The sequence below is a fragment of the Prionailurus viverrinus genome, unplaced genomic scaffold (assembly GCF_022837055.1).
Source record: "Prionailurus viverrinus isolate Anna unplaced genomic scaffold, UM_Priviv_1.0 scaffold_35, whole genome shotgun sequence".
NCBI classification, from domain to species: Eukaryota; Metazoa; Chordata; class Mammalia; order Carnivora; family Felidae; genus Prionailurus; species Prionailurus viverrinus.
Genome location: NW_025927605.1, coordinates 3,876,517 through 3,891,890, shown reverse-complemented (window position 1 = coordinate 3,891,890; position 15,374 = coordinate 3,876,517). Strand labels below are relative to the sequence as shown.

Here is a 15,374-nt window from a genome sequence, read left to right as displayed (position 1 = left end):
GCCATAGCCCCTGAACTCCTGTGTGGACCTTCTCTCGGATAGAGTACCTGAACCACAGGTTTGTGTATCACTAATCGATGTTTACTGCGTTGGCTTCGTGTCATTAATATGAGGGGGTGGTGCTGTAGCTGGGGCGCTGGACACGATGCCTGTGACCCACTCCCACTGAACATTCTGTTCTGTTTGGCGGCGCTGCGAATGACCTCTTCTTGGCTTATCTCCCTCTGCGGCCACACGAGCATGCCCATTTACCTCTTTCTTCCCTTCTTGTTTTGTCTGTGTCTCCCGGTGCCTCCCCCGAATTTGCCAAACGTAGCATCTTCTCCTTTTACTAAACCTAGATCTAAACCTCATCTAAACCTAGTACATTTGACTTCACTTCTGATTGCTACCCACCCCCCAACAATTTGTAGCCTGTGTTAAAAGGGACTCAGGGGGGGACTTTTGATATCCTATCCTGTCACCCTATATCCTGTTAATCTTAGGGTCACAAACAGTCCCCTGTGGCTTCTGCAACCCATGATTGATGTTGAAGCTACGGCTCATCTGTGGGAAATATGAATAGCTGGCAGCCATCATTTCAACCTTGAGCTCACCCTGACTAGGAACAGGGTTAGAAATGAGATCTACAGTTTCCTGATGCTTCTCTAAATCAAGACCTCTTGGTTTTATGTCCGGTAGAGCTGAGCCATTCCATGCCAGACCTCAAACAGGAAACTTCCCATGAACTCAACCACGTAACCACTGTGTGTAGAATGAGATGAGATGGGAATGCCATCCGGTCAGGCTGCCTGGTCTCTGAGGCAGAGCTTCATGGGGTGACACTCCCTTTGTCTTAGACTCTTCTTAGGCTGGTAAGTTCAGAAGCATCATTTTGTTAGTGCACCAGAACCAAAGAGATTCTCAGGAGCCGACTCACAGTAACCTAATTCCTAGGTGCCAGATGAATGAGCCAGAATGCAAACTTTTTAATTTAACATCAAGAGATGGTCCGTTCTGCAAGCGTGAAATTCCCATCTGCAAACTGGAGCACCTTCTGTGTTTTGTCTGGGTATTAGAGAAACCAGGCTGTGATATGGAATTTGGTTGGTAAAAAATGGGGCCAGAAGAGAAATGTGGGATCTTAAGGCCTGAGGAACGTGCCCTGACTGTCCATTGCACTAATGTGATTGAGTGCAGCCTTACTCCTTCCTGGATTGGGCTGGATGCAAACTCTGTCAAGTTGCTTTTAGGACTCGCCTTCTTCAGAACTCCATGACAAATATTTCTTTAACTATTTGTGTCTTTGATTGGGCTACGGATATATTGTCAAATTTGAATGATTTAAAACCAGGGTATTTGGAGTGTGGAAGACATGAATTTGTTCCGATTTTAACTTGACCGTTATGCTGAGCATAACATCAGCATAGTGCTGCGCAAGTTGGTTAACTTCTGTAAGCCCTGATTTTGTGAAGTGTGGATAATAATAGCATCGTGAGGTTGTTGTGAGGACTGAGTGAGGTAACTCAGGTGAAGCACTTAGCACAACATCGGGCATAATATTCAACCGATGTTTAGTTGGCTGGAAGAAGCATTACTCTTTCTCCCTGTTGACTGTAGGACATGTTATGAATTCTGCACGTATCTCAGCACTTTATGTGTTGGTTGTTCTCGGTTAACTGTGACAGGTTTTGTTGGAGCCCCCCTGCTGCTTTCTCTGTTGAGTCCATTACTGAACCCAGGGAACATCGGGACCAACAGAGATAAGGGCAACAGGATCTGTTCTCAGAGAAGGACCCCAGTCCTGTGTGGACTCCCCTGTCATTTTTGATCTCCACAAAAGTGATTCTGCTTATAAGGCTGTTCTCCCTCCTCCTCCTGGGCCACCTTCTTCCTGTTGGCTGCCACAGAGTGAGAAGGTTGATATAGTATGGGGAGATCCTTTCCAACTGAGTACCAGAACATTCCAGAAAATAGAAGAGTTGGACCCGCACGTGGTAATCATTTCACTATGTAGATGTATATCAAAATGTTTTCAATAGATACAATTTTTACTTAAAATTTTTTTTAATGTTTATTTATTTTTGAGAGAGAGAGAAAGAGAGAGAGACCATGAGTGAGGGAGGGAGAGAGAGGGAGACAGAGAATCCAAAGCAGGTTCTAGGCTCTGAGCTGTCAGCACAGAGCCCGACTTGGGGCTTGAACCCACCAACTGTGAGATCATTACCTGAGCCAAAGTTGGATGCTTAACCAACTGAGCCATGCAGGCACCCCTCCAATTTTTACTTAAAAAAAAATAGACTCAGGTCATGATCTTGCATTTCATGGGTTCGAGCCCCGCGTTGGGCTCTGTGCTGACAGCTCAGAGCCTGAAGCCTGCTTCAGGTTCTGTGTCTCCCTCTCTCTCTCTTTCAAAATTAAATAAACGTTAAAAAAATTTTTTAAGTAAATGGTAAAATAAAAAAAGAAAGGTTCCATCCTTAATCTGGTGCTTTCTTTGTCAGGATGGCTTTGCTTGACAATGTCACTGTCAGCTCCAGTGAAATATTTCATTAGCCCGAGTGTGGTGGTTTTGCCAGTTGAATGTAGGTGTCTTAAAGCAGGATGGTGAAATCATACTCCCCACGTTATTGGGTGCCAGGCATGCTTAAGAGCTTTGCATGCATTCATTAATGCGGTCATCTCAACCCTAGGAGGTAGATGCTATTAATAGCCCCAGTTTAAAGATGAGGAAATGGAGATACATAGGTTAAGTAACTTGCCCAAGGTCTCACAGTAGGTGGCAGGGCTGCGAATCAGACCCAACTGGTCTGGGGTCAGGCATCTGTTCTAAATCAACATGCGATTCTGCTTCTGGACCTGAAATGGCAGTGTGCTCTTCCAGCTTTTTCTAATGGCTTAGTAGGGACCACTTGTTCTGAATTTTTACCCTGGTCTCCTTTTCTCCCTCAAGTTACAGAGTTCTCTTAAATGGGCTATAATTTTTATGTGCCTTCCACTGTGAGACTTCTCTCTGCACCCACAAAAGCTATGCCAGGGATCAGGGAAGGTGGTCTTTTGGATGGTGGCAGCGATGGAGGAGGGCACAGTTATTTTCTTCCGATGGGTCAGCGGTACATGAGCTGACAAACGTGTGCAGAGAGAAGACCTTTCTATCCTTACATACAAGTTGGGGATAGGCAGCTCTTTATAACCAACAATGTGGATTTGGAGAAATTCAGCCCAAAGTGTGGTCTCTGTAGGTCTTCTGGTTTAGTAGAGTTATGTTGCTCGTCTCAGGGCCACAGATATCAAGTAGGTAGGTCCAATTCTCTCCAGAATAAATCTTAAGTACCTGCTGGACCCACTGGGCCACCGAAATGAGCTATAAAGCAGAGGGTTTTGCCCCTGGCTTAGAAACAAAGGCCTTTTTGATTTTTTTTCCTCTTTATAGAAGGACACAAAGAAGGGAGCCACAAACCTGCCTTCTTTCTAAGAAATAGTAAGATAAGGGGCACCTGGGTGGCTCAGTTGGTTGAGTGTCCAGCTTTGGTTCCGGTCATGATCTCGCTGTCTGTGAGTTCAAGCTCCTCGTCGGGCTTTGTGCTGACAGCTCAGAGCCTGGAGCCTGCTTCAGATTCTGTGTCTCCCTGTCTCTCTGCCCCTCCCCCACTCATGCTCACTCTCTCTCTCTCTCTCTCTCTCTCTCTCTCTGCCAAAAATAAATAAATATTAAAAAAATTTAGAAATAGTAAGATAAACTTTAATCTCAGGTATTTTCTTCAGGTATACCAGTATGTCCATCTTAATTCTTATGTTGTTCCAGATAGAGAGGGAAGAGAGAGAGGGAGGGAGGGAAGAGGGGAGGGGAGACAGTGGAGGTGAGCCATGGGGAGGGGTGGGAGCAGCAGGAAAGCATGTTCAGAAACTTTGCTGCTGGTGACACCTTAACTGGAATATTTAGAAACATCGGCATATTACATATTTTCTTATGTGCGTATAAGGGGTGGCCTGGGGCTTAAAAGCATCATCTAAGAAAACCCTCCAAATATAATGCTCAACCTGAAATGATCATTTGACTACATAAACACTTTCAATGTTGCCAAATAGGGTTGGTTGTTCCCATTTGAACTGGGTGCGTGGGTTGTTCCCATGAAGCTTGTGAATCATTCGTGAACACACCGGATCCTTCAAGCTAGCCAACCAACCAGAGGATTCATTTCCTATAAAAGCATTTGATCACAGTGTTGAAACAGTGCATTCCAGGCTTGCTCGCACTGATTCTAACCATGGCATGATGTCATGGACGCCAGTCGCCTCAGCGTAGAAATTCTTCCTAGTACGGATGGGTGCTCTTCCCTTCTCTTCTGGGACACTTCCCATTTCTCCTGAATTTTAATCTCTTCCTCCCTCCTGTTTGGAGGTGGCATCTGCTTTTAAAATGCTTTGTATTATCAGAACGTTCGTTAAAAAAAATTTTTTTTAATGCTTTATTTTTGAGAGAGACAGAGAGACAGAGAGAGCAGGAGCAGGGGAAGGGCAGAGAGAGAGAGGGAGACACAGAATCCGAAGCAGGCTCCAATCTCCCTACACCTCCCATGTTTAGAAATAAGATTATGGATCACCAAATGGGTTTTGATACTCTTTCCCTTTCCAACACAGGCTCTAGCAAACAAAAGCTATTTTGCTCTTTGGAGTCTATCCTTTGTAAGACTATGTCTTACCAGGACTTTATAAGACTTCTAGAAAAAGGAAACTGGCATTATATAATTGCCTTACAGGACTGGGATCCACAGAGTTCTGAGTTTCACATATCTCTAATTCAGCCTAGTTTCTAACATTGGGAGTGTGGTACATGGGATACTTTGCTCTGAGTAGGAGGAAGAGATCCTATTTTTAGGATAAATTGAGAAGGGCATTGCTATATCAGCTCAAGGTTAGCCCGAGTCCAGCAAGGTTCCTAAACCCTGCATCCTGTTGGAATCAAAACTCAGAGCAGATTGAGCAACTCTGACTTCTCACCAACTGACTTCCCAGTTAGTGTCGCATGTACCTGTGGGGTCCACTGGGGACCATCACTGAACCAGACACAAAGGAAGAAGGTATTTTGGAAGGAAATGACAAATGCCTGGTTTTCAATTGGGGGACAAAACCTCCCTTCTGCATGGCCTTGTACAGCTTATAGGACCCCTTCACCATTATTATTCCACTTAGTCCTTCTAGCACTGCAGGGCCCAAGTTGTTCCCGCCCTTTTACTCAAGGTCACACGCATAGACTGGGGTGAGACTCTCTCCTAGGTCTTCGGAGTCCAAGCCCCATGCTCGTCCCACATTTCCCTCCTGCAGTCTGAGGTGGAATGCAGTGAAGTGCTACCAGGGGTAATCTGGGCGTTCAGATGAGAAGGAAGTTATTGATGGGAAAGAGATCACTCTGGGAGTTCTGCATTCCACTTGCTTAGTGTAAGTTGCTACTTGTCTGGAGGAAGTGACTGCTGAGCCCAGAGTTAAACAATACTTTTGTCTTTGTCGTGGGCGCCAGCCATCAAGTGATATCTGATACAAACCCTAAGACTTCAGAAATGATTTATGCCGTAGAATTGCAGGCTTGATCACAGGAAGACTTTGTTCTGTTCTTTTTTTTTTTTTTTTTTTTTTTTTTAATCCCTGAAAGCTGAGCACTATTAAAACTACAAAATCATGACTGGATCACTAAATTGACAGGGAAAGAATTTTGACATGCGATAATGACACAATTAAGTCTAGGGCTGTAGTTCAAAGCAAAGCTTATATAAAAATAACATTTGCATAGTGCTCTTCAGTGTACCAAGTAGCATGCCATAAACAATTTCCTTTGATCTACGCTACAAACCTGTCAAGTAGCCATGGTCCTCCTTTGACAAATAAGGAAATTAAATTTGAAAGAGGCTAGATGCTTTGCCCTGGGTCCTAAGTGGCAAGTTTAGGACGTCAGGTCTTTTGACTCCACATTCTGTATTTGGTTTGTCATTACTTCATAAATCTTCTGGAAACATCGAATAATTTTTGTAGGGATTGACTGAAACCCTCTGGGACCTCCTGTGAGAAGTTTTGGTAATGGCGGGTACATAAATGGTATCTTCTCACTGTGTTGTCCTTGCAAGCAGCAACCATTCAATAATCAAAGTTATTGTGCAAAGTTGGTGGTATTAAGTCCACTTCTCTTTGATGGATGGATTGTAGGAGGAATCTAAGCTATTTTTTCATGAGCACCAGTCACAGGGAGAGGCAAGAACAGGGTTATGATGTGAGAGTTCCAGCTCCCTGTCCCTTGTTAAACAGTCGGAACCAACTCCCATTCCCTAAAGAATGGAAAGAGAAATAGCAAACATTTAGTGAAAGGATCCACGTTATTCCTTCAAAATGCTCTAGATTCACTCTCCACAACCCTTCCTGAATCTTGATGAAAATATTTGGAGAAGCCTAATGGTTACAAAGTTTTGGAGAACACAGACATCTTCAAAAACACCTTGTGGAACTGAAGTATGCGAGCAGGGATAACAGCAGAGTTCAACAGGATTTGGACTCACGACTATCTATCTATTCAAGGAAACTGAACATTAAAGATCTTTCCCCCATTCAGGCTGTTCCCATATAAGGCTTCTTTCTTTGGCCAAGGAAGGATTTTAGAAGGCAAATTCACAGCTTTTCACCTTCATGGCTGAAACAATCCTAGAACTTGTCTGACTGGCTCTAATGAGGAATGTAAGTAAACAAGACCTGAGTAAACAAAAGAGAAATCTGCCCATCACCTGTGGAGTCAAGTAATGTAGGGCACCTTCCTGGGCACTTATAAACCAATGCCTGTCTCTCAGAGAAATGGGTAATGTGCTTCCAAAGAAACATATTATCATGTTGACATTGCTTTGGATGCACATTACCCATTTCTCTGAGAGACAGGCACTGACATTGCAGAGGCTTAGGAAAGGGTCAGAATAAAAGATACTCTGTCTAGCAAGGCGGACCCACTGTGTTTGTTAGTAAGAAACTAAGTACCTTAAGGGACTGGGGAATTTTTAAGCCTTTTTGGTAGGAGCAAGTATTGGCCTCTCTTTCATGAATGAGGGTCATTTTCATCACCTTGGGTTGTTAGGCTTTGGCAATTCTGGGGATGAAGCAAGGCTGCACGTGCTCGTGAGAAGAAATGACTTTGCCATCCCTGATCTCCTGCGTGATGGTGAAGATTTTAACCAGTATTTGGGGCAGTACTCTGCAGGTACAGCAGAGCTCATGTGATCCGCGGGAGGCTGAGGATGATGTATTGTAAGCCGGGGCTGTGCATTCCATGGTGCTGGCCTTACTGGAAGGCTCACATGTGGTGACACACGGGTTACAGGGAAGCCTAGAAAAAACAGAATTTTGCCTGTGATTGAGGGAAGGTAAGGATGGTTGTGGAGAACAACAGCGGTGGGTAATGTTTCAACATGGTGTCACTCAAAACAAGTATTTCCAAATGCTTATTTGTTCATTTTGTTCTATCATTGGTGGAAGAAAAAGAATCAGACCAGATGCATGGTAAAGCAGCATCTTAGGCTTAGAAGCGTTAGATTCTGTAAGCTGCCATTGTGGACAATGCCACAGCACTGTGGAAGAACACCACTCCAGGGGTTCAAGACCCGGGTGCAGTCTAGCTTGTCATTTACCAGCTGGTGACCTAAGATAAGTCAAGGAACGCTCCTGAGCTTTAGTTTTTCATCCAGAATGGGTATAATGGGAGCTACGCTTACAGGATTGACAGTGATAAGGGATAAGTGACAAGATAACAGTGATAAGGGACAGGTTGAGAGGCTTATTATCTGAAGAAAGAAAGCTAATCAGGTGTTTTTCTTATCAGATGGCCTGAAACCCATGTATGGAAGAGTCTTTCATGCTTTATCGGGCAGCTTCTAGGTGCCTTCTGGGTGTATTTAAATGAAATTTTACACAATTGGAATCGGGAGCAGTTAACAGAACTCTTTTTAAGAAGCATCATCTTTTGTGGATGATTCCAGGCACTTTGGTATGTCGGAGCTCCTCAGAGGGACTAGCTTTTGTTAACATTGTGCTAGTATCATGTGGGCATGCCAGTTATAAGAACTCTGTGAGCAGAGTCCACTGATTATTTGGGGGAAGGAAGTCTCCGTAACGGTTCTAAGTCTGCATCTGGGGCATTAGTGTGGACTGAGTTGCTTCAAAGAGGTCCGTCCCTTATGGGTTGGTTAGCTTGTCACTGAAAAACATTACAATTTCCATTAAAAAAAAAAAAAGATGCTGAAATACACACATCTACATGCTGCTCTTGGCATCAAGGACAAGAGGCTGGAGATGGGCATTTCAGCCTGAACAGACTGTTCCTCCAAAAGGAGCAGGGTCGCCCTACTCAATTTCATGAAAGTTCATCTAGTGGGGGAAAATCTGTAAGTCACCAGGAATGTTTGAATGTTTGGGGAAACCATTGTTTTCCCTTGTACTTTTTAAAACCCAACATACAAGGAATTAACCTGGTGCGCTGGCTCTTCAAAATGACTCCGCTCAGCTAAGACCGCAAATTTGGACTAGGTTACAATTGTAGGTCTCCAAACAGCACAGCTTGAGATCAGGTGCCTAAAGTTCCCACCACTGGCAAGAAGATCAAAGCACATGCCCCCTATTGCCTAGTGGCAGTACACACATGTGTGTCAGCATATTTTCTCATAGTTGTTTTTATTTTACTTACTCGACATCCGAACTCTCCAGAAGGCTGCGGTATGTGGCAATCTCACACTCCAGCTGGGACTTGACATCCAGCAGAATCTCATATTCTTGGTTCTGTCTTTCTAGGGCACACCTGATCTCTGTCAGCTGAGCCTCCACATTATCAATCAGACACTGGATCTGGGCCAGTAAGGCCGTGTAGCGGGCCTCTGTCTCCGCCAGGATGCATTCCTGGGAATCTCTCTACCACGGAGGAAGAGATTAAGATTTGTAATGATGATTCATTGGAGCCTGGTCTCTTGTGAACTGTATCATTTAAAAAAATTTTTTTGTGACAGGTACTAACGAATCTCCAAGCCCTCTTATTACTTCTTAACCAAAGAAATCCCAAACCAAAATGATCTACTCTGCTAAAGCTTGCTTCCTTTTATCCTCTTTATTTATTTTTGCTTTCCTTAAAGTACTCACTTCTCTTTCTCTTTCTTAATCACCTATCATACGACACTCTCCTACCTATGAGACAAACCAACAAACAAAAACGTCCAGCTTTAAAAACCTGTTACCGTGGCACTTCATTCTGAGAATATTTTTACCTTAAAGAAGAAGTTAGCAGCATTAAGCCATGAACAGTTCCTTCACTTGCAGGGCACCTGGGTGGCTCAATTGATTAAGTGCCTGCTTCTTGATTTCAGCTCAGGTCATGATCTCATGGCCCGGGTATGGAGCCCGGCATCATGCCCCACGCTGAGATTGGAGCCTGCTTGGGATTCACTTTCTCCCTCTCTCTTTGCCCCTGCCTTGCTTGTGCTCTCTCTCAAAATTAACATTAAAAAAACCCCACAAAACAATTCCCTCACTGGATCCCTTCCTTTATATGTAAAACATGAGAGTTGAAACTTTGATGATTACAATTCTTTCCTGATCCATCATCCTGTAAGTCGATGGATAATGCAATTTTAGGTTAGAATAACCTGTTATTTACATGGTTTTCCCGGTTTTCAGAGATGAGAAAACAGGTTCAAGAGGTTAAGTGAATTGCCCATGGTCACATGACTAGCTGGTGACAAATCTAGCTTTGGGGCAAGGTCTTCCAAATACCCTTCACATCAGAGCATTTAAATAATTCCCTACTTCACAGAGGCAGTACAATGGAGGCAGAAGTGGTTCCAGCTCTGGAACTGAATTCTGGCTCAGGCTCATCTCTTTTGTGACTTTTAACAAGTTACTTAATGCCTCAGGATCTCAGTGTCTCCATTCCTAAAATAGGCAAGGTGGCACTCACCTTGGATTTGGCATGGGAAAATCAGTTTAGCTCCCTGAGCCTTATCTATAAAATTGGCTTAATAATTATGCCACCTCCCTTATAAGACTATTTTATAAATTTGATAGTTTAGAAAAATGTTTTGCATGTAATACAATGCTCTTGTAGTGTTTCCCAAAGTGTACTCCATGGATCCTTATTGCCATGAGATGCTCTTAAAAAAGGGGGTCCACAGTCAATTAAGTTTTGGAATGCTGAATGCCATGTATCTCCTTGGAGATCCATAGTGTATATTAGCTTATTAAAGGTCTACAGGAAGTTACCCTGTTTAACCTTTGTTTACTCCAGCATTTCCCAGGCTTATCTGACCACAAGCCCTTTCTTGGCCATAGACTCTTTAACAAACAGAGGAACCTTTGTTCTGAGGGACACAATTTGGGAAACATTGCAACATGCAGGTGTCAGGGGCGATTGCCATCACTGCTGTGTTAGGCTTGGTCAGTTTCCTGGGTACCATTCGGTGCTGGGCCTGCAGTTCAATCTCCAGAGCATTCATGGTGCGTCTCAGCTCAGTGATGTCCTTCAGGCAGAACTGCTGCTGTTGAGAGCTGGTCACCACCTGCTGGTTCAGCCCCTCCATCTGAAACACAGTCAAAGACCATGCATATTATGAAGGAAACATGACTTTGATGGAAGGGTGCCTGGAAATGCAGGGTCAGCTATTCGGTTTTGACTTTTCTACCCTCCTCACCTGTGTGTTGAACCACTGTTCCACTTCTCTGCAGTTTGTCTCCATGATGGACTCATACTGACATCTCATTTCTTGTAGAACCCGGTTTAGATCGACAGAAGGGGCAGCGGTCACTTCAATGTTGAGTCTGTCCCCAAGCTGGCTCTGTAAGGAATTGATTTCCTATGGAAAGAAAAAGAATGTGAAGTCACTTGGTGACCACATGACACCCTTGTGTTCTTGTTTGTCTAACAGCAATAATTTAGCTTAATGGTATCTGAATGTAGCTCACAATAAAGGAATAGATGATTTATAGGTACTATTGAGAGGCTATAAAATAACCTAAGACTATTTCAAATGTGACTCTGTGTTCAAGTATGTGGAACATTAGAAGGAATTAATTAGCAAGATCAGAGTCTTAAGGAATTTAGATCATTTCCCAGGATGGGTAATGGTGAAGCAGCATGGAGGTGGAGTTTATAATAAGAGATCAGAGTCTCTATGATGCCAATATGGGCTTTTGCCAATATGGACTTACAGCAATAGAGGCAGAAATCAGTGCAGGGATGCCTACAAAAAGATGGGAGACCTGTGGGGGGTTTTCCCCCCTAAATTGGGTTGCTCCCTTGTCTGGAAGATCTGGAGGGGGGAGTGGAGGCTTCAGATTGTGTTCTAGGCAGTGGATTGGAAACCCACTGGACCAATGGTAGTGGCAGTAGATATTCTCGGGCTGAAAAACAGAATAGTATCTACTCTTTGGGGACACCTTTTGTCAAGTTCAACTCAAAGGAATGGATGCTATTTTTAGAGGCTTAGCTTGTAATGACTCTTGGTTTTTCTCTTACCTCTTCATGGTTGTTTTTGAGGCTGAGGAGCTCTTCCTTCAGAGACTGGACTCGTGCCTCCAGGTCAGCCTTGGCGAGGCTCAGGGCATTCAGGATCCGCTGTAGGCTGTTGGCATCTGCCTCCACTCCCTGGCGTAGGGACACCTCAGCTTCGTACCTGCAAAAATGAGACACAAAAAGAAAGGCATTAAAATGCAGATGGTGTAAATCGAGCCAAGCAGAAGTCCCTTCCACATTTTCCTTTGGGCCTCTCATTTATTATATTTCTGTTGTGGGCTTGATTCTCTTTAGAGGTGAGACCATTTGATAAACATCACCGTTTAACCACTGTTCCCTTAATCGCTTTGCCAGCGTGAGGTCACATTGCTGTTCTTTGAGATGAGGGAATTTTTCCTCCTCCTGCCCCTGGAGGCAATGCAGGAGAATTGGAGAGTGCAATGGATTAGGAATTAGAAAACTTGCGTCCACATTTTAGCTGTGTCTTGCCCTAGGTGTATGTCTTTGGGTATAACAGAGCCCCATGCAACCATAGTTTTCTGGGAATTGATTTCCTGTGGAAATCAATCAATCACCTTTAAACAAGGTGATTGCATATTAGCAGCCCTACCTGTTTTCCTGAATTACTGTGCAGGTAGTCAGATGGGTTCATAAACTACAGGTAGTGTATACATGTGAGTGGTTATTAATCTTTATCATTTACTGGATATGAAGGTCTTTTCTGGGCTGGTGCTGACATGGTATGGGGCAGGAAGGTTAGCAGATTTGGGGATACGCTTCTTGGGAGTGTGTCGCATCAGATGCAGGGTAAATTCTGTCGTGAATGACAGCGCTGGATGGGCTTACTTGGCTCTCAAGTCATCAGCAGCCAGTTTGGTGTTGTCAATTTGTGAGACCAGTCTGGAATTCTCAGCCTTGGTACACAAGATCTAGAATTAAGAAATTGTACACACAAATGAGACAAACACCAGGATCTTCTTTAAAAACCAAGGGCTTGTGTGTGTGGCGATTAATGGGGTGGGGGTGGGGGCCGTTAGGCTTTCCATTGCTATGCTTAGGAAGCTTGGGGGGGGGGCTTTGGAAAGTCAGATTTTTTTGTTATTTTCCTAAAAAATCAGCAGAAACTACTCCAATAAAAACCTTGCATATGTTTTCCTGCCAAAATATAAAATCCATCCTCAATTTGCATCCTCTGGAATGTAGCCACCATGCAGGCAAGGACTTTTTAGCTCACTGCTATTTTCCCAGAGCCCAGAGCAATGTCTGGTATTTGTTGGGGGTGCTCAGTAAACACTTGTTGAACAAATAAAGTGGAGTAAATCTGGCATGTGTAGCTGCAGTACATCACTCTGATCAGGAAACAGGTTTGATGTTGCAAGAAACCGTGGAAACAATTTGGAGATGATGAAATGAGCATAAGAGGGGAAAAGAGTGGTAATGGTAGCACACTGGATAAAAAGTAAACTGTTTAGGCACTTCTTAAAACAAAATGCTTTTTCTCAGGTCCCTGTTTTTCTTTCTAATTTTTGTTAAAGAAATGGCAGCAATTGGGGCGCCTGGGTGGCTCAGTCGGTTAAGCATCCGACTTCAGCTCAGGTGATGATCTCGCGGTTCGTGGGTTTGAGCCCCGTGTCGGGTTCCGTGCTGACAGCTCAGAGCCTGGAGCCTGCTTCGGATTCTGTGTCTCCCTCTCTCTCTCTGCCCCTCCCCTGCTTACGCTCTATCTCTCTCAGAAATAAATAAACATTAAAAAGTTAAAAAAGACAAAGAAAAAGAGAGAAAAGGAAGGAAGGAAGGAAGGAAGGAAGGAAGGAAGGAAGGAAGGAAGGAAGAAGGAAAGAAAGAAAGAAAGAAAGAAAGAAAGAAAGAAAGAAAGAAAGAAAGAAAGAAAAAGAAATGGCAGCAATAGGTTGTTAACACATTTGGGACCGAAGCTATCTGGTTATAACAGCAGAACCTATCTCTGGAAGATGAGTAAGTATACAACTCTGAATATTGCCTCAAGATGACAATTTCATTCAAGAGATTTTCTTATTCTACAAAATATTTTTTTTCCAACATAAAATGAACTACAAGTATTAAGGTTTAGCACATGGCTATTGCTTGGAGAGTGTCATTACACAACTTGATTATACACATTCCTAAGAATCTTACCTTCTGCTGGAGCTCCTCAATGGTAGCGTAGTAGGACCTGTAGTCAGGACATATGACACAAAGCTCTTTGCTACACTCCTCCTGGATTTTGCACTCCAGTTCAGTGTTCTCTTGTTCCAAGATCCGCACCTTCTCCAGGTAGTTAGCAAGGCGCTCGTTCAAAATTTGCATGGTCTCTTTCTCTTTACTGTTGATACCTTCACCACACCAGTCGCAGTCATCCAGAGGGGGACAGGCACCGAAGTTGTTAATCAAGCAGATGGGTGTGAGATAAAAGCAAGGAGTAGGGTGGCAGCTGTTGGCTTCGAGACCACCATATTGGCAGCTGGTGTTGGGAAAGATGGTCCTAAAATTTGTAATCCTAGAGCATCGTTGGTGTGGCGTTGAAGAAGAAATAGTTGTTGTACAGCCTTTGGTATCCATAGTGTGTACCCAGTTTTGGTTTATTTCAAAATCTGTGGTCCAGATCGAAAGCTCAAGCAACCTCGACTAAGTCTGAATTCCAAGCTCCTTGACTATTTCCTCTTTGAAGTGCTTATATAGCCTTTGCTGTAGGTGGGGTCATGGCTGGAAGGATGTTTTCCTTTCTACTGTTTATATCAAATCCCATAGGAACATCTCATTAGTCTGCTTTTTACTTGCCTGAGAAGAGTTACTTGTCTCATAAAAATGTGCATTTAGGCTGTTACTAAGTTATTACCCATCACAACCACTACCTGTCATTGGATACAGAGCTTCACATGAAATCTTCAAAAGGAAATGCCATCACAGTTCTACCAGCATCCATTATTAAGCAGGTGTGAGTATATGAAGTTCATTAAATCCTTGTTGACCTCTCCACCTGGCCTAAAGCTTGATCAGGAATGAGTTCATCCTTCTTTTCCTTTCTTCTCTAGAAAAGGGAAACTATTAATATCTAATAATTATTGGTGAACTCAGAAATCAGTATTTTATTTTGTTCTGCCCAACTGATTTTCCATTTTCATTGTTCAGACGTTGTGAGTATGGGTTAAAATGTAAGTTTTAAATAAGACCCCTTTTTTTAAAGATGATTGCTAGATTCCTGTTTCAGCTTGCCAGGTAGGGTTTGATTGCTAACAATAAATTTCCTGAAAAAGAAGCTGGTTACCTTTTGGTTTTCCAAAACCCACGTTTTATGACATTTTTTGTGCTCAGTGTTTGCTTGTGGAATTACATTAGCTAACAATTTGTCTTGGGGTTGGTTTATATTTGCTGTTTAAACATGATGTGTTGAAAGGTGTGTGGTTTTCATTCTCAGGAATACTTTCTCAGTGTTTTCTTAAAGTTATTTTTGGGGGGCGCCTGGGTGGCGCAGTCGGTTAAGCGTCCGACTTCAGCCAGGTCACGATCTCGCGGTCCGTGAGTTCGAGCCCCGCGTCAGGCTCTGGGCTGGTGGCTCGGAGCCTGGAGCCTGTTTCCGATTCTGTGTCTCCCTCTCTCTCTGCCCCTCCCCCGTTCTTGCTCTGTCTCTCTCTGTCCCAAAAAAAAAAAGTTATTTTTGGGGTGCCTAGGTGGCTCATTTGGTTGAGCGTCCGACTCTGTTGATTTAGGCTCGGGTGATGATCCCAGAGTCGTGGGATTGAGCCCTGCATCAGGGTTAGGATTTTCTTTCTCTCTCCCTCTCTCTCTCTCTCTCTCTCTCTGTCCCCCTCTTCCCCCTCTCTCCTGCTCATGCTCTCTCTCTCTCAAATAAAAATTT

General features: G+C 43.6%; 1 protein-coding gene and 1 long non-coding RNA gene across 2 annotated transcripts in view; one reads left to right on the top strand and one right to left on the bottom strand.

Annotated features, from left to right (window-relative positions):
• LOC125158668 (uncharacterized) overlaps positions 1-15,374 on the top strand; it is a 151,258-nt gene that overhangs the window by 121,765 nt on the left and 14,119 nt on the right. The window lies entirely within an intron of this gene.
• On the bottom strand, positions 7,084-14,077 carry KRT39 (keratin 39). Its single transcript, XM_047845966.1, has 7 exons — positions 13,655-14,077; positions 12,347-12,429; positions 11,504-11,660; positions 10,680-10,841; positions 10,443-10,568; positions 8,690-8,910; positions 7,084-7,336 (listed from the first exon to the last, which is right to left on the bottom strand). The coding sequence occupies exons 1-7, from the start codon at positions 14,075-14,077 to the stop codon at positions 7,084-7,086; spliced, it is 1,425 nt and encodes a 474-aa protein (XP_047701922.1).